General features: G+C 41.7%; 1 protein-coding gene and 1 long non-coding RNA gene across 4 annotated transcripts in view; one reads left to right on the forward strand and one right to left on the reverse strand.

Moving 5' to 3' along the window:
- The window catches only part of LOC136437115 (protein dopey-1-like), a 30,290-nt gene that overhangs the window by 6,262 nt on the left and 5,792 nt on the right, over positions 1–18,236 (reverse strand). For 2 of the 3 annotated variants that reach the window (XM_066431612.1, XM_066431595.1), the window contains exons 7-23: positions 17,461–17,613; positions 16,779–17,040; positions 15,843–16,040; positions 14,511–15,195; positions 13,801–13,956; positions 12,693–12,814; positions 11,757–11,909; positions 10,592–10,698; positions 9,202–10,187; positions 8,316–8,629; positions 7,503–7,632; positions 6,899–7,041; positions 5,931–6,125; positions 5,415–5,551; positions 4,474–4,678; positions 727–1,053; positions 215–313 (exon numbers count right to left, since the gene is read on the reverse strand). In XM_066431612.1, coding sequence (XP_066287709.1) covers positions 215–313; positions 727–1,053; positions 4,474–4,678; positions 5,415–5,551; positions 5,931–6,125; positions 6,899–7,041; positions 7,503–7,632; positions 8,316–8,629; positions 9,202–10,187; positions 10,592–10,698; positions 11,757–11,909; positions 12,693–12,814; positions 13,801–13,956; positions 14,511–15,195; positions 15,843–16,040; positions 16,779–17,040; positions 17,461–17,613 — 4,372 coding nt within the window. The remainder of the gene's footprint in view (positions 1–214; positions 314–726; positions 1,054–4,473; positions 4,679–5,414; positions 5,552–5,930; positions 6,126–6,898; positions 7,042–7,502; positions 7,633–8,315; positions 8,630–9,201; positions 10,188–10,591; positions 10,699–11,756; positions 11,910–12,692; positions 12,815–13,800; positions 13,957–14,510; positions 15,196–15,842; positions 16,041–16,778; positions 17,041–17,460; positions 17,614–18,236) is intronic. The other variant, XM_066431603.1, reaches the window with a different exon arrangement.
- Positions 1,780–4,019, forward strand: LOC136437189 (uncharacterized). Its single transcript, XR_010756163.1, has 2 exons — positions 1,780–2,100; positions 2,363–4,019. It is a non-coding gene; the product is annotated as an uncharacterized lncRNA (long non-coding RNA).

Consider the following 18,236-nt stretch of genomic DNA (forward strand, 5'->3'; position numbering starts at 1 on the left):
GGACACACACACAAACACACAAGCAAGCATGCACACAAACACGCTCAAAACAATATCTCCATGAAAAAATCTCCATTTTTCATGGAGATAACATATCGTTCCATATTTCTAGAAATTGTGGCAACACTGTTATAGGAATCTTGACAGGTAGACTTCTACAGTTGTTCAAGTGTTAAAGGAATACTAAGATTTTTTACAGTACATGACGTCTGACCTGTGTGACAGTGTGAATGAGGTTGTCCATCCTGACCACTTTGATGGCACTGACCAGGTCCACTAACCCCAGCTGCTCAGTACTGGCTACAGGCAGAACCTATAGGGGAAAGGGGGTAAATGTTTGAACATATTAATCATAATACAGTCATCTATTTTGTTTTGTTCAGATACCACAGGATTATAAAAAAAATCAAAGGTATATACTTTCCAGAGAGGGATCTAAAGGAGCAATATTCTCTTTACATATGTGTGAAAAACAGTGGTTTATAAACTTTCACAATAAAATATTCAGACATAATTATGAAATTCTAAAGACAGTCCTTGCTATACACACCAAAGTTACCATGCAGCCTTCCAAACTAGATGTTACAAAGTACAACACTCTAGTCAAATATCAAGACTTAGTGCAGTTGATTGCTGCTGTTTATGATAATAAGAAGTACAAGATAACAGCATACACATGTACATAGCAAGTCAAAAAGGCAACAAATATGAGCAATGCTTCCCAACCTTCTCCCTGCCATGAGATTTCCTCTTCCTGTCCCTCCACACTATGGCCACAGCCGCCATGAGGGACGTCCCATGGTGGAGGGAGATGGGACTCAAAAGCTCCAGGATGTGTTGGCACAGAACTTTGGGAGAGCCCATTATCCAGGCAGGAGGGGGTTGTTGTGCCGCCCTCTGTGCCCTCCCCTCCCCCTGTGACTCAGCCTGTTTGAGGATGCCCCAGGCCGTGGCGAGAGTGGACACTACCCTGGGGAGGATGCTGATGACCGCACGTCGTGCTTCAAGCAGAGGTTTGACTTGGTTCTCCCCCTCCCCACCATGGTTGGGCAACTGGGAAGGAACACAGAGAAGAATCAGCATGACTCTTGCACAAAAAATCCAACATATCAAAAAAATTCTAAAATTGTACAGGATGGTTACCTTTACCAATGTTACAAGGAAGTGTTTTAGTTTTGTTCGACTTATTTCAAAACAACCAATGTCTTGCAAAGTACTTGTACGTACTGGTAGTAAATTAAATTTCTCTAAATCTCACCAAGACAGCTCACAGACTGGTACAGTTTCTAGAACAATGCATTTTGTAAGGGTAATTGTTCCGTTGTAACAAACATAAACTTGATTAAACTCAAAAGGACAAAATTCCAAAACTAGCACAACATGCAATCTCTGGCATGTCTAAACATTAACTGGTTTGCAAATATAAATAAATCAGCCTCACTCTTTCTCGGTGGACATGATACAATTGTAGTGTTTTTCAAACCAATTTGCAATGTTTGCTTTTCCAAAGCTTTTTTCTCAATGGAGCCAATTATCACTCTTATTCCCTGGACTACTTTGAATCTATTTTCAATAATTGACGTAGGTATCTGCAGGTTCAAGCTTAAGTCCACCTAGGAGTTTTCCACTCTGGGTCAAAGTTCACTGGGACATACCTTGTGTATACCATGATGGGTAAGGCCAGGTATACGTACAGTGAGTTAATTCAAAACAAACAAATTTGTTTTCCCGAACTAACTCAACCTTAAGTTAGCAACTAAATCAGTCTTTCTTTCTACAAAGTGTGTAGAAAATAATTTTTCTTACAGTGCTGTTGATAATCTTATGATATTTTAGTCCACCATGAGCCCTACCTGCCCTGATGGTTCCTTCCTTTGTGCAGAACAAAGTAGTTGGTCAATATTGAATGGTGCACTGCAGCAGGGACTTTCCAGTTACCGAAGGCTTTGGTTTAACTTTAAGACAGTCGGTTTCTGACTTGTGGGAAACATGTTTCTTCAACTCCAAATTTTCTGGTCTGACTTGTCAATGGTCCTATTGTTGATGATTTTTTTGTTCATTGTTGTAATCGGATTACTAGTAGTTCGTGCGTCGGCTAAGGTAAGTAAACATAACCTTGTGTGTGTATATGTAATCGTGTTGTGCAAAGCAGAATGAAACTGCGTCACAAGCCAATTACAAAGCCCACTCGTGCTTAACTGACACTGGGAGTGTAAAAAAATTGGTCTGTCTTAAGCAAATTTGCTATCACAAACACACTGTTGTAATTACAATTTTTCCACAACATTTTTAGATTGTTCTGGCAGATACATACATGTACCTGTTAAACATACTCAGTTATTTGTTTTACTTTCACTTTCAGGAAAGTTCACTGATTTCACAAAGAAGCCCAACTGAAACCATCAATACAACAACTTTCCAAGGGGACGCACATGGCAACATAACTATCAGTACTGGAAGTGGTAGTACTGTCAATGTCAATTCATGTCCTCAAGGTGCACAAGGAAAGCAGCGCTCTACTGGAGGCCAAGAATGTACAATCCAAAGGTCATCTCAAAATCCTCAAAGATACAGTCCCCAGCATGAGAAGGCAAACAGATCTCTTGTTCCAGTCTTGCCCAAATCTGTAGGTAAACCCCAAAGGCTGAACACCAAAACGCAAGTAAGCTGTCGCAAGTTCATTGACAAACTGGCCCAGCTGTCTGCGGAAGGAAAGGTCACTGAATGTCACAGCACCATTGACAAACTTCTGAAAACAGAAACAGATCCAGACTGCCAAGTGTCCCTTCGCCATGCAGCAAGTCTCAACGCTATCTACAAGGGAGATTTTGAGAAGGCGAACCATCTTCTTCGTGGTACTGCGGCACTAATCCCCGATACTGAAAATGCAGCGGAGCACCGGCTATGGTGGAGCCGTCTGAAGTCTGTGGCAAAGTTACGAATGGGAAACTACAACATGGGAATTGAATTTGCAAAGGATGGACTTTGCCTGTTAGAGACGGTCGCACCTGGTTGTATCAGTGCATGGCTGCTCACCAGTCATGCCTGGTTCCTGACCAAGAAGGCTGCAGGACAACATGAGGATGAGGACAAACAATACCTCGTGCAGAAGGCAGAGAAAGACTACCTGCAAGCCATCGAAAATGCAGAAAGCGAGCACCCCAAACAGATGCTCTACTTCCAGTCACGACTGCCTCAGTTTGGCAAAATTTGCCTTGCTCTGTTGTACCTTGGGTGTGGGGAGTCAGTAGATAGCTCAAACCTAGAGTTCTTCAAGGATGTCTCAGTTGATAACATAAGGAAGGCCAAGAATTTAATTGCTGCAGTAGATGAGGAGGGAGCCGTTTGTAATTTGTCTTTGTTTCTCTTAATGGTGGCTAAAACCTGTCTGCACTATAGACTGGGAAGTTTCCAACAGGCCTATGACTTAGTCCTGGAAGCCAAAGACTTTGCCACAGATAATTCTTTTGGAGGCTTTGTGGTCATTGCAGACAGCATTGCCCGGTACTTAAAGAAGTATCTCTAAGTTGTACAGAGCCTTGTATTGGATACCATATGGCAACTCTTTTGCAACTGGCATTCTGTACTTTAGCTTACTATCAGTTGTATTTTGCCATGCCTTCAATATCTAGGTTACATTTGCCTTCCATTGACAATTACACTGTTATGAAACTAAATCTGGAATTCAGAATGCAGTAAATAGCAGCAACATGCTGAACCCTTGTTGAATGGTAATAAAAAGAAATAACAGCTCTTGGTAGCAAGTGTGCAGATGTTGGCACATTGGTACACCTAATCCGTGTGTTTTTTGGCATACTTTTGACAGATTAGCCGGAATGGCTCGGTGTGCGTCACGCCTGTGACCACCATGGAAGGAATGAACAGGAACGACAATAAACTCCTGTAAAAAGCATAATTACTTTGCCTGAATTGCTGTTTATAGTTATTAGAAACATTGTAGTTGATTGATTACATTTCCAATATTCCTTGTATCAGAATAAACATCTGAATTCTGATAATTATTATGTACATACCTCATTTTTACCTTCACCACGAAGGTTATGTTTTGGGTAGAGTTTGTATGTGTGTGTGTTTGTGTGTGTGTATGTGTGTATGTAGAAGACCAGCATAACTCAAGAAGATTTGGATGGATTGTCTTCATATTTGGTATGTGGGTAGATATTGATGAGACCTAGAAATGATTGGATTTTGGGTCCCCTAGCGGCTTGTTACAGTACTGCAGCAGAACTTCCTGTTTTGATATCTCGTGTTCTGGACATGCTATGGGCCTTTTTAGTGGAATATAGCTCTTTGGACAGAGAGTAAGTGGTATAGGTTTGGGCCCCCTAGCGGCCTTTTTGGAACTGTAAGAGCGTTTTGATGAAGTTTCATCATTTCTTTGACAGTCACTGAATAAGCTGTAGTCAATAACGTAGTAAATTAATGTAATATAACATAATGGTATTATGGTACCTTGTCCTCTGTATCCACACCAAACATTCTCATCAGGCTGTGGAGGATGTGGGTGGGGCTGCCGTGATCCTGCGAGGACCCAGGGGTGCCCACAGCAGGCTGGAAGCTGATGCCTGACGGGGGCACGATACTGTCCATCAGGCAGTAGTGGAAGATCATGGTGAGCCCCTCCAGAATGCTGACAAGCAAGTCAGGACACATGGACCTGGGGAAAAAAATTCCAAGTCGAAGAAAATCTTAGTTACTTTTTAAATGTTCGCCAATTGAAAGTTTTACTATCCCGTTTTTGCGGTGATTCTCCACTAGAATTCAACATCTAGACTAGGTCTCCAGTAGATTATGACATCAAGTATATACGCTTCCAATGTATTACTAAATGTGAACTTAAGAATACTGCAAAAACCTCCTTTCCCCTTAAAGTTACTTAATATACCTCAAAGTTGTGAGCCACACTATGCCATTAATAGTAGCATCGTGTGGCGCAATTGGTAGGGTGTTTCGCCCAGAACTGAGAGGTCCCGAGTTGGAAACCACTGGTATGCCCCGATGTTGTGCCCTTGGGAAAGAACGAATTTCCTCACTTCACCCAGGTGTGAATGGTCACCTGAGGTCACTTGCTGGCGCCGAATGGCAGCCGCCCAGACCCTTGTGACAGTTCCACAAAGTGCAAGTGTGGAGCAGATATCTATCTTGTGTATTATGTGATTGTCAACCCTGCAGCAATTCAGCACTGGCTGCCATTGCACGGGTAATTTCAGACCAATAAACCAATATCTAAAAAAAAAAGTTAAGTCCCCACGAAAAAAATGAATTCATCGTACTTGAAGCAAATCTTATAGATATCAGAGTTAACTTCAGAAAGGCTCCTCTAAAAACCTATGTACATGTATGTGACAAACCATCTGTAACAGTCAATGGAATATGAGCAACTCTGTTCTTACCATTTGGGGTGAGAGAAGCTGTGTGAGTACTCCTTGGCCAGAGTCTCCACATTCACACACAGCTGGGTGATGATGGGAGTTATGACTCGGGGTAAGGCCTTTCCAAGGTAAGGCAGGGAAGACACAGCCATCGTCACCTGTGGTAAGACAGGGTTTGAAGCTGTTATGTACATGAACTAACACCTGTGGAAGCCAATCAAATAGTACTAAATTGTATGTAACATCACATTTTATGCAAACAAATTAAATCTGTTAGTTGTAGTTGACTTTTTACAGTAAGTAGAAATTAAAGCAACCATTGATAATACGTTATCCCCCTCCCCACATGACATTTTGTGACACAAAATAAATCAAGCATCTCTTAATGTCTAACTTTCATCGAAGGCAGACAGTATGTGTTCTTTCCATGTACTAAGTTTCCTCCTACTTAGAGTTTCTCTGAGGCGACACCTACTCACAAAATCTCAAAATTAGATGGCTGTTACAATACAACATTGTGCCTGTTTTATTTCTTACCCAATGAGGGTGCATCATGCCCACTTTAGGTTGCCTTAGGGCACTCAGCATGGTCCCTAGGAACATGCCCTGTGCTGCCACGGGCTCCCAGCTCACGTAGCGGAGCGAGACCGCGCCCTGTTCAAACTGGATCCTCAGTCGATCCCACTCCGTCATGCTGTCTTCACTGTCAGTCTTACTCCTGTGTGAAAAGACCTGTGGACACAGAACAGTCTGTCAAATCTTACTAAAAGCACATTTTTAGTCTGTCATACCCTTAATGAAAGCAAATTTTCTTGTATGCCTTTCACATGTTTTGCTTGACTTACAAGGCCACACCAATTCAATTTCTTGGTTCTCAGATTTCTAAAAATAATGCTAGATTCGAATATCAACATGAAAACAGACTCTGGGGGGAGAGTCTGTACCTATGTATGCTCAGTTCCAGGGAGTTCACAGAGTAGATGCCAGTTTTTCTCCCAGCCCTCTGTTTTCATGATGTCCACTTGCTAAATTTTGATATTATAAAAATGTCCAAGAACCAACATATTAAATTGGTGTGGCCTAAAGATTAAAATGCCGTCATATTCCACACAATATTTTGCACAGGACTGGATTTAAACTTTCAGAAAAAAAAGCACACCCTCACCATCTATTTCACACCTATTGCATATACAGCTTATAATAATAACTTTAATTGCAAGTTCATGCCCAAAGGCTAATTGCAGACAAACAAGTACATGGAGATACATGGAGATCGAAATAGTTATCTAGTCTACTGTGAAAGTTCTAATAATGTTAACTATGGTTGACTATGGTTGGGTTTGACATCTTTTTTGAAGGCAGTGGAAAATGAAGTGACCCACGTTTTGTATCGTAATTATAATATATAAGTGGGTTGGCTGATTTTAGTAGAAAGATGGATTTTTGTAAATTATTCAAATGATGAAAGCTAGGAGAATTTATGGAAGCTGTTATAATAGCCTCACCTTGTCCTCCAGTACAATGATGGCCAGTAGCAGCTTGAGTAGCTGCCTCTGTAGTGCCTGGTAACCTGGGTCACTGGGCTCCCAGTTACATCTGGAGATAGTCTCTCTGGTCATGTCATCTGTGTCACTGTCTGCTAAAAGGGCTGAAGAAGAGGGAAGCATGTCAAGGTACACCAAAAATACTAAGCAACTGGATAAAATTTTGAAAGTCAGACGTTTCAGACAGCATCCGCTATCTTTCATCAGTGACTAAAGAAGGATCTGGTAGAACTAGGTTTTATACAAAAACTCTGAATAGATATGTTGATGCAGGGAAGACAATTTCAGATGGTTCAATAGGATAGTAGGTTAAGACAAGGGTTTATGCAAATGAATCAATCTTATTATTGGATGTCTAACCTTCATCAACATTTAAGGTACATTTTGTTCTTTTCTTACATCGAAGTCACAATGGTATTTGAGATGAAATGAATGGCAAACTACTTAGAAAAGACATGAAAGTCATGCAATTACTTGTGCAACAAATTTGCATTGAGGAACTAGCTAAGCATGACAAAAAAGAATAAGGACAAATAGGATAATTTTTCTCTCAGCTATCACATACCTGAGTCTTTTCCAGCGCTGTAGACTGTTGCTAGGAGACAGTGTAGCACCGCCTTCTGTACCTTACATCTGGACAACAGGTCACTGATGTAGGTGGCAAACCCTCGGCTACTCTCTCCAACTACTCCAACCTAGCATGGCACGGTAGCACAAAAATATGTTTAAATTCCTTTAAATGTTTAGACTATAGACTAGTATAATCATATTATAATTCAGATCGTGATCTAACACCCACAGAGATACAATGACATGTAGTGTATAATTATCCATGGTAAAGATTTAGCATTATGAGAATGGGCATTGACAGAGTATGGGCAGTATGAGAGTATGAGAAAGAGTATGGACATTGAACACACAACACTACCAGTGGGCTAGCCCCTAGGCCTGTTGTAGTGCTTGCACAGCTTTGTGGCCCTGAGTTAAAGTTACAATCCTCCCACACCATAAGGTGTATAGGGCAGTGCCCCTCCCCATTTCATAGCCCTGGGCCACACTGTGGTGAAATCACTGCAGCAGTGGGCTAGTCTACTGGCAGTGGAGTGTGTTTAACTTCCATACTGTTTCAGAAGTATGTACCATTTTTATAAAGTCTTTAGTATGACTCAATGCCCCTCTTGTCCAGAGGAGTCCTACCCGGGAGTTGAACTTGGGCCTTCTGGTTCCAAGTAATCAGAACCAGACGAGGTAAGTAACAGAAGCGCAGACCACTACACCACAGGGACTCCCCGCTTTGTGGCCCAAGGGCTATAGAAATGGAGATGAGCACCACTATATACACAAAAGGGTGTGGGAATGATTTCACTCTAAAACTTACCAACTCTGACAGAAGCACTGTCAACACTTCTGCGCTGGCTATTTGCACATCTTCATTTCCCCGTACGTCGGCCTTGGATGCGTCCAACATGATGGGGTAGTGACCGCGTAGGAAATACAGACACACCGACACCAGGATCTCCAGGTGCATGCAGCTGCGAAAAGCACCTGACAGCTCGGAGGAGATTTTGTGGTAGAAGTCCTGTCCTAGGAGAGACTGTCTATGTCGACTGAGAAGTTCTTGTAGCACAGATTGCAGGGAAGACCCAGAACTGTGGATACTTGTGGTGACAGTTGCACAGATCAGAGCTCGCCCTGTACAGAAAATACCAGTGCATGTATGACATGCTGTAAATGCATTTAACTAACTAAATTTTACGTTCGCATGTTTTTTTTTCACGTTAGGGAGGAAATGGAGTGTTCGTGGTGGTTTTAAGTTTGCGTTAGAAACAATAGTAGCGCTATAGTCATAGGTGGGCAAAAGTTTTGCTGTGGTTTTAAGTTCGTGCTGAAAGTTCACCGCAAAAACCACGAACATAAAACCACTGTGAACATTTCTGCATTTACAGTATTGTTTAGGATAACTTACGAATAAATGTGTCCATACAAATTCATACCTAATACTTTACAGTGGTGCAGTTTCCTACATATAAAAACAAAGGTCTCTAGTATGTTAAATTCAATCCAAACCAATTGTAAAACACAAATCACTCATTCTGATTAACTTATTTTTGTGAATGTTTTTAATCACTACTTGCTATAGAAATATACTGCCATACTGCACCTAAAGATTAGAATAACCCTTCAAAAGTCATGTAAAAAATGACAACACAATTCATACAATGCATACAAACGTGTAAGGTAGAAAATTCTTTGCTATACTGTACCTGCAACACTCAGCATGGACTTGAGCGTGGCCAGGCCATGTAACACCTGCAGGTGTTCATACACCTGGATGTACAGTAACATGTGCTGGTTCAGCGGGTGCACATTTATAGACTTCGCCTCCTCCACCTGTTCCCCTGCTGTGTTCTTGTTCTCAAACTGGTTGGGCACTGGCGCCCTGGCCCCCACCCTTAGGGAAGCTGGTTTAGGAGGCAAGGGTGGCGGTTTCCTCTTCTCCATAAGCGTACGACCGACAGAGCTCAGTATATCCTCTGGAAAGCTTGTGCTCCGGTTTCTCAACGACGTAAGAATACCCTCTCCACTCTGCTGTGACTGGTCTCCCATGGGGAGAGACATACTACTGGAGTATTGCCGGCTCTCTGGTTCCTTTTTGGGAATGACAGTTTCCAGGATGTCCTCGAGTAGACTCTGTACCACCTCGGGGCCCCCCACCCCTGTCAGATCCTTCATGGTGCTTACACCGACTCTCTTGTCATGGGCAGTGCCATCTACAGAGCTTTCGCTGGCAAGGGAGGCTTGTGAGCCTAAGGGATTGACAGTTACGGACACTTCGGGTGGGCGGTGCGAAGGCGCTCCTTCCTTGCTCGTGGTTAAGACTTGTTTTCCAGCTGGAGTCAGAGTCGTACATGCTGCGACAGGTTGTGGCGTGGGGTACACGACCACCTGGTCGGGACTGACCACACGGAAGCACATGTTCCCGTCTACGCAACTGATGCTACGGATGCGATCTTCAGCGTCGGATTCCGCTTCGTCGTCCTCGAGGGGGGGAGAGGGGGTCTGGGCAAGCTGCTGGGCTTTGTAGTAGGGCGACACACGTGCTGTGGAGGGGTGGAGGAGGAGGAGAAGGAGGGGCTCCAGGATACGGGTCAGCTCCCCCCTCTGGACAGAATGGAGCAGCCAGGTCAGAGCAAGGGACCGTGGGATACTATCAATGGAAGACAGGTTGTCCAACATCAGGAACATACATCTGAAAGAAATCGGGAAAATATCTTTCAATATTTCACCGACAATTTTACATAGATACAGAAATATTGATTACTTACAGACAAGATAAGGCAAGGTAAAAGGAATTCCTTACAAGAATACTGTAAATGCATTTACGTTCGCGTGGTTTTCATTTCAGGGTAGGGAGAAAATAGAGTGTTCGCTGTGGTTTTAACTTCGCCTTTGAAACAATAGTAGCTCTACAGTCCTAGGTGGGCAAAAAGTTTTGAGGCGGTATTAAGTTTGCGCTGAAGACTTCACCGCAAAAACCGCGAACATAAAACCACCGCGAACATTTCTGCATTTACAGTATCTTATGTGACACGCAGATGAAGAACTGCTGTCGATACATGTTTTTTTTATAGAAATCATGGATAATGAAAATACCTGTCAAATGTCCTGTAAGGCCCAGGCATGTTGACCAAGGTGGACAGTTTATTACCACTGAGGTGCCACAGCACACAGAACTTCCTTAGGGCTGAGATCTGTTTGTTCTGAAGAAACACATCAAGAGAGGAAAATGTAGGTCCTAACAGATTCAACACATCTCTATCTAATGTAGTGTTTTCCTTGATACTAGATTATTAGTCCATATGGCAAAAGTAAACAAGGTCCAACTCTATCACACTGGCTTAAAGGTTTCTTTATCTTAGATAAAGGTTTACTTAGGTGTTGAGAAAATTGCTTCTAGTATAATTTACAAACAGGAACGTAAGTCAAAACTATCAAAATGAAATGTATTACGACTGAAATTTAATACATTTCATGTACTGTAAATGCATTTAAGTTTGTGTGCTTTTTAGTTTGCGGTAGGGAGCAAATGGAGTGTTCACGGTGGTTTAAGTTCTCGTTTGAAACATTAGTAGTGTTACAGTCATAGGTGTGCAAAAAGTTCTGCAGTGGTTTTAAGTTTGTGTTGAAGAGTTCACCGCGAAATCCTCAAACATAAAACCACTGCGAACATTTCTACATTAATTTTACAATATATTTTGTGCTACTACTCTGCTCAATACTGCAGTTTGTACTACCAATAACTACATGAATGACTTTGTTGACATCATATCTACAGGCACATCAGACTCTATCTGATTGACATTGATCAAACAAATCTAAAAGCTTTGAGTGGTGTCATGTGGCGTAATGAATAGAACATTCGACTGTCAAACAAGGGGACCCAAGTTCGAACCCGGGCTGCCCCAAGACATGTCTGGACATGCGCCCCAACGTTGTACCCTTGGGAAAGGCACTTAAAACGACTTTCCTCACTTAACTCAGGTGTAAATGAGTACCTAGCTTTGGTTAGGGACGTCCCTCGGATAGGACCTTAAATGGAGGTCTCATGTTTGGGGAGGTACTCCGCGCACGTAAAAGAACCCACCACACCTTTCGAAAAAGAGTAGGAGCATGCCTCGGTATGCAATGGTCCAAAAACCTTACTGTCAGTATATACAGGCTACAAACTCTTCAGCAAGTTGAAGTTGGTAGCCTCTGGGTGCTTTACTCTAACAAAGGGGTGTTGCCCTGTTCCCGATCAAGATCAAGAGTGACTCACAGGGTCCTTGTCCAACATTGCAGTACTGATGACATCCTGGCAGGTGGCGGGGGAGGGTGCCAGGCTGTGCAGCTGCTGGAGGAGGGCCACACTCAACTGGTGCTGAGAGGCACTGGTGTCCGACAGGTACGACCACAGGATGGCTGCTACAGTCTGGAGGAAAACAGAAAATATTTTTGATATGAAAAGAAATGAAAACCTTTGGATACAAGTTTTCCACATAGTGAAGGCAGGCCTCGCACAACCTACATACAGCAGCTGTGTGAGGATGCAGGATGAAGTTTAGAAGATCTGCCAAGAGCAATGGAGGACAGGGATGACTGGGGGAGCAGGGTGATGTCCATCCGTGACACTCTCACGACAAGATGATGATGATTTCCACATAGTTTACCCTAGGGCTAGGTACCATGGTACAATACCGCAAAAATCAAATAGGCACAGTTAGCTGGAGCTGAATAAACTTACACTCAAGTATATAGCTTTGAGACTTATTTTGTACTACAAATGTGTTATTTCTATCACTGAGATTAATTTAGTACTGGAAAAAATGATCATTGAATGGGTGTTGAAATCAGTACCATCATCGATTTGAGATCCTCTCAAAAGCATCATACCAGGGTTCTCTGCATAAAATAACAGTTAAGTCTAAGTTAACAACATGAATTTTTATTCATGTTTCTTTCATTATTGAATACCACTCAACACTCAACCTTGATTACTGTAAATGCAGAAATATTCGTGGGGATCTCACAGTAGGGAGAAGATGGAGTGTTCACGGTGGTTTTGAGTTCACATTTGAAACAATAGTAGTGCTACAATCACATAATGACCTGGCTTTTTATGATGGTAAAGAGTTCATCACGAAAAATCGCAAACATAAAACCACCTCGAACATTTCTGCATTTACAGCACTATTTGTCATTTTTCTTTACTTACATGATACAGTGTAGTCCTAGTGTTGATGAACTCTAGTTGACTGGGTAGTAAGGCTGACATGACCACTACTGTCACTGTGCCCTCACTGTGTCTGTGGGCCTGATGACTACGGGGGAGGGCATCTGGAAAGGTAAAATACTTTTAACCTTCTCCCTGCTGCCTAACCCTGTCACCAATTGGGAATTGGGTGCCAAATAGCTACTTCAGAGTGCTAAAGGTTAATGCAAGTTGTGTTAAATACATTCAATACACTTGGTCATAAATTCTAAGAACAGAACAGTACCTAAAAGTGGAAAAAAGCATCAATAAAGGGATTGCTACAATTTAGATGGTAAAGGATTCCCATCAAAGTAAAATACCACACTGAAGAACCAATCAAATTGAGAATAGAAAAGTGCTGAACAACCAATCAGCACCAAGGACAACAACAGTCAACTAAAGCAGCACCAATGACAAGACAACCTTTCATCAATGAAAAAATTAGGAAAAGAAAAGCACTAAATAACAAATTCAGCACCAATGACAAGACAACATTCAAAGGGCATCTATCCATGAGGGCCAACATATGCTATGGAAACAATAGGCCAACAAAGATAGATACATTCAATATACCTAATCGTAAGGTCTAACTCTAAGAACAGAACAGTACCTAAAAGTGGAAAAAAGCACCAACAAAGGGATTGCTACAATTTAGATGGTAAAGGATTTCCATCAACGTACAATGCAACACTGAAGAACCAATTAAGTCAAGAATAGAGAAGCACTGAACAACCAATCAGCACCAAGGACAACAGCAGTCAACTGAAGCAGCACCAAAAATAACAAGACAACTTTTTATCAATGAAGAAATTAGGAAAAGGAGAGCACTGAATAACAAATTCAGCACCAACGGCAATAACCGTGTACTAAATCAGCACCAAGGACAAGACAATATTCAAACAAAAATGGCATCTGTCCATGGCTGCAAACATATGCTATGGAAACAATAAGCCAACAAATAAATAAAGATATGTATAGACACATTCAAAGTAACAAGTAGCAATGATAGCACTGTGAAACTTAAAGAAGGGGAATCATAAATGCCAACATTAAGATTCTTGTGACCCACCTGCAAAGTTTTTGTCGGTAGACATAGTGGACCTGCACAGGCTGATGAGTTCCAGACAGGTGGAGATGGCCACCGTCTGGACACCAAAGTCTTTCACACAGCAGCAACAGGCCAGTAAACCCTGCAGCCAGCTGGGCAGTTTGTCTAGAGTACAACCTATCAAAAGAAAACAACAAAATGTTTGTTTGTTTGTTTGTATAACCAAAGTTTCACTTATATGGTTCCAAATACCCGTCTGTAGTCTGCATTTTGTTTGCATTTTGCTGAAAGATTTTCGAGATTGCAGTAGAAAATTTAAACAATCTACAATTTTGCAGAATGAGAAAATCAGGCTCGGGATTCAATGGTTCTTGATTTAGAAAACTAGCGGCGCTGTAAATAAACTGAAACCTGTGCCATGCGAACCTGGCTGCATTTTCCAAAGTTGAGCAATATTTACGTAATAAACTGTGTCAGCATTGAGGCTTGTGTATTTGCAGAAAATATTTTCAAATTGCAGAACAAAACTTTTACATTCTGCAATATTGCAGAACACTGGAAAAACAGTATTTTGACAACTGTTATATGACAATACTCTGACTACAGGAGGAAATGTTAGAAGTCTGTTAAGCAATCAGTTATAAGTAACTAAGGTACCTAGATAATATGGAGACAAATTGTCCATCTTATCAGTTTCATCTTTGAATGAGTAACAGTACTAGTCAACTCACCTCCTTTCCCTGATGACAGTTGGGGTAGCGTAACGTCTGTTTCCTCACTCGAACAGTATGTGGGGAAAGAAGAAAACTCCAAGAGGAGACAACAGCAGGCAGAAAAGGCCTTCTGTTCCTCTGCATCATACTTCTTCTCTACCAGGTGTACAGGTTCAGGTACATAACACCGTCCACATGGGTTCCCATGACCTAGTGTCTCTGGAATTTCTTTATCTGTAAGCAGCATCTTCCCACTTGAAGACGTGTTAGTTCTCCTCACGTGTGTTTCCCAAGACAGTTGTTCCATGTTCTTCTCAATGATGTCTTTACTCTTGATAATTCTGCTCGACAGGAATTCTGAGAACAATTTCAAGAAGTTGAGAAGACACATCTTGACTGGCGACAGCTCCTCTTGGTCTTCATCAGTTCCTAAAGTCTCTGTGTCCTTCAAGTTGTCTTCTTGAAAATCGTCCCTTTCGTTGAAGTCTTTATTTTCCTGCCCCTCCTCTTGTTTGCCATCATTTCCATTGTATTGCACAAAGTCAGTAAAAGCGTCATCGTATTCGTCAGTTGTACATTCAGAGTCGGGGCTCATCGTAGCGTCCTCCATGCTAGGTGTGGTTGCCTTACTGTGCTCCGCGGATCCTGACATTGTCCGGGTGTCTGCCGCAGAGCTTGAGAGTGAGTCGCTACTTGGATCCTTCTGTAGTGTCAAGGCACAAAAACAAAGAGTTCAAACTTTCAAATAATCTACATTTTACTTCTTTCAACCTAAGTTGAAATAGACACCATTTTTCTTTAAATCTACAAAAGTGTAAACAAAAGTAGAGTTTATAATAATGTTACTCACATCACAGTTACTGTAGTATCAAATCTTATCTACAATACTGATTCCAGAAACAGCTTGTCTTACAAAATACAAGCTTGGTCAGCCTGTGACTTTGATAGAAAATTTTTCACACGAAACATTGCTCAACAACCTAAAACTTTGTGTACTTTTATAACATTATGGCTAGAAACTTAACATGCTGTTGGGAAGGACCCCTGCTCTTTTCAATAAGTGTGGTGGTTTCTTTTACGTGCTCTCCTCAAACACGGGACCTCCATTTAAAGTCCTATCCAAGGGACGTCCCTAACCGAAGCTAGGTATAGCTAAGCTGAGTGAAAGTGAGCAAAGTCGTGTAAAGTGCCTTTCCCAAGGGCACAACGTCAACAGGACAAATCAGGAAACCCCGGATTCGAACCCGGTACCTCTGCGTTCTGGGGCAAAACACCCTGCCACTATGCCACCGCGACGCCACCAAGGTTACATATTTGTATCTTGTTCCCTTCTGTTAATAGTTAACCCACCTTAGGAGAGGGCAGTGTGCTTGAGGTCGGTGATTCGGACCCAAGGGAAGGTAAGACTTTACTGAGTAGTTTGGAGCAGAGGTGGAGGGAGGCAGACAGCTCAGACAGGGCCAACTTGTCAGCCTGCTGTGTCAGCGCAGTGATGATGTCATCAAGTAAGGCTGGCAGGTGGACTGTCTGGATTTCTAGATACGTTTCCTGAAAAAAAGGAGAAAACCTTATCAGTTCTTTGATGTACATATCTAACAAATATACCACAAAGTATGTTATCATCATAGACTTAGTTCCATTTTAACATGTCTTTGCCTCATGTGTATTTTCTGTTTGTAACACATTCTCCCATATATCTACATACAAATGTATAGAAATGAAACTATCTCTTTGATTTGTACTGGGATTCCATGCCTAAAAGTATGTTATTAGCATAGACATTGTTAGAAATATCACTCACTTATACCCACTCTTTCCATTCCTCTTAGTGCATATCCATACGTCTCTTACATTTTTCGTTATGTACATGAAATAAATGTTCCTTCTACTCTTCTTATCAGTAAAAAAGTCAAAGTTCCTTCCCACACCGATGGTGCATCTCCATTTCAGTAGCCCTTGGGCCACACAACTTCGTGCAATCACTTACAGCAGGGGGCTAGTCCACTGGTAGTGGTGTGTGTTTAACTTCCATACTCTTTTTCTAAATGCTGAGTGCTAAGTAGAGAAAGCAGTATGCACCATTTTTAAAGTCATTGGTATGACCCGGTCGGGGATCTACCGTATGCAAGGCGAACACTCTATATATATATACCCACTAGGCCATTGCACCGGTTCTCATACAAATGTATAAATTGCAATAATCAAGTTGATTGGGCCTTCCATGATACAATATAATCCACATAAAACTATTTTTGATAAAAATAAATAAAAAGATTTTGCCCATACCAGAGACAGGATATCCAGGAGGACCTCTAACAGTCTGGCCAGCCACGAGCAAGTCCTGCCCCCCTCTACCCTCCCCTCAGCAGTCTTCACACAGCACTCCCCAAACAGGTGTCCGATGTAGCCCCACAGATAGGCTGGCTCAAAGGCACTGAACAGCAGGTTAGCAGTCTTGATCAGCTCTATGTTGGCCTTGGTGTTCTTGGCTAGTTTGGTAGAAGTTGATGCTGTTTTCTTGCTATTGCTGTCGTCACTGACATCTTGGCTGTGTCACACAAAACAGTTACAATGTCTCATAGATATGCATGTGATTACGAATTGATAGAAAATACAAGTACAACATAGGCGACTGTTTTAAAAAGTACAACATAGGCGACTGTTTTCACAAAGTGCAACATAGGCAACTGTTTTCACAAAGTGCAACATAGGCGGCTGTTTTAACAAAATAGAATCTAACTACTTTATAACTCCTGCAAACCATTTCAGCATTGTATATGGCAAAATGCCAGATACACAACATTGACATAGGATAGATATTATAATTTTCCAAATTTTATCCAGTTGCTTGAGTGACTATTTTTGGCTGGATGTCTAACCTTCATCAACGATAGATATTATAGTTTTTGAAACCCGAAGTAAGTTTTACAATAAACACAGTGGAATGATTTGACAGATTTACTAATACCTTGGTACTGTTTCCTCATATCTCTCCACAATCCCCTCAAACACGTCCATGAGGACATCCGTCACGATCTGAGGGCCAATCTCAGGCTTGTCCATCAAACTGATGAGGATCCTCAGGGGGCGTAACATGTCAGCTCTCTCCTCGCCTTTGCTACTGGAGAAAAAATGATTCAAACATCCTTAAGAATAATTACAGGTTTGCGTAGCAAAACCTTGGTTGGATCCGTTGGCATGTGTGGTGGCCGCCATCCTGAATTGTGATGTCACAGGGTCGCCATACCATTTTATGGGGAGGGGTACTTTTTGGGGTCGCTAGCGTTCTCTCTATTTTTAACAAATCGGCACACATCTATCACACATTCAACACAAACAAAAAGAAAAATTCAGTACCAATTCATATATATAAAAAGACCCCATAATCACTAAACTAACATAACAAACCTGAAGCATATGTAGCACAAATACTAAACTCTAGTTTTTGTCTCTTATCCCTTGCCTTCGATTTTTAAGTCAATAATTGACGATGATTTCTCTCTAGGCAATGAAAATGATCTTAACCTTCTCCCTTCTGAATTAGCCTTTTGGCATCAAATTTGTATTGGTTACAGGGTAAAGCTGCAGGGGAAAGGTTATGCTTTAGAGAAGGTTATCAATAAGCTTGCAGGAGGTTGACATTTACGATTACAGTTAACACATTGGTTTAAGATTGTTGTCAGAGTTTTAAAATGATCTACAATTAATTGACCTTGGTCAACGTACATCTGTATCTGTATCCGT

The sequence above is a fragment of the Branchiostoma lanceolatum genome, chromosome 1 (assembly GCF_035083965.1).
Source record: "Branchiostoma lanceolatum isolate klBraLanc5 chromosome 1, klBraLanc5.hap2, whole genome shotgun sequence".
Taxonomy (NCBI): Eukaryota; Metazoa; Chordata; class Leptocardii; order Amphioxiformes; family Branchiostomatidae; genus Branchiostoma; species Branchiostoma lanceolatum.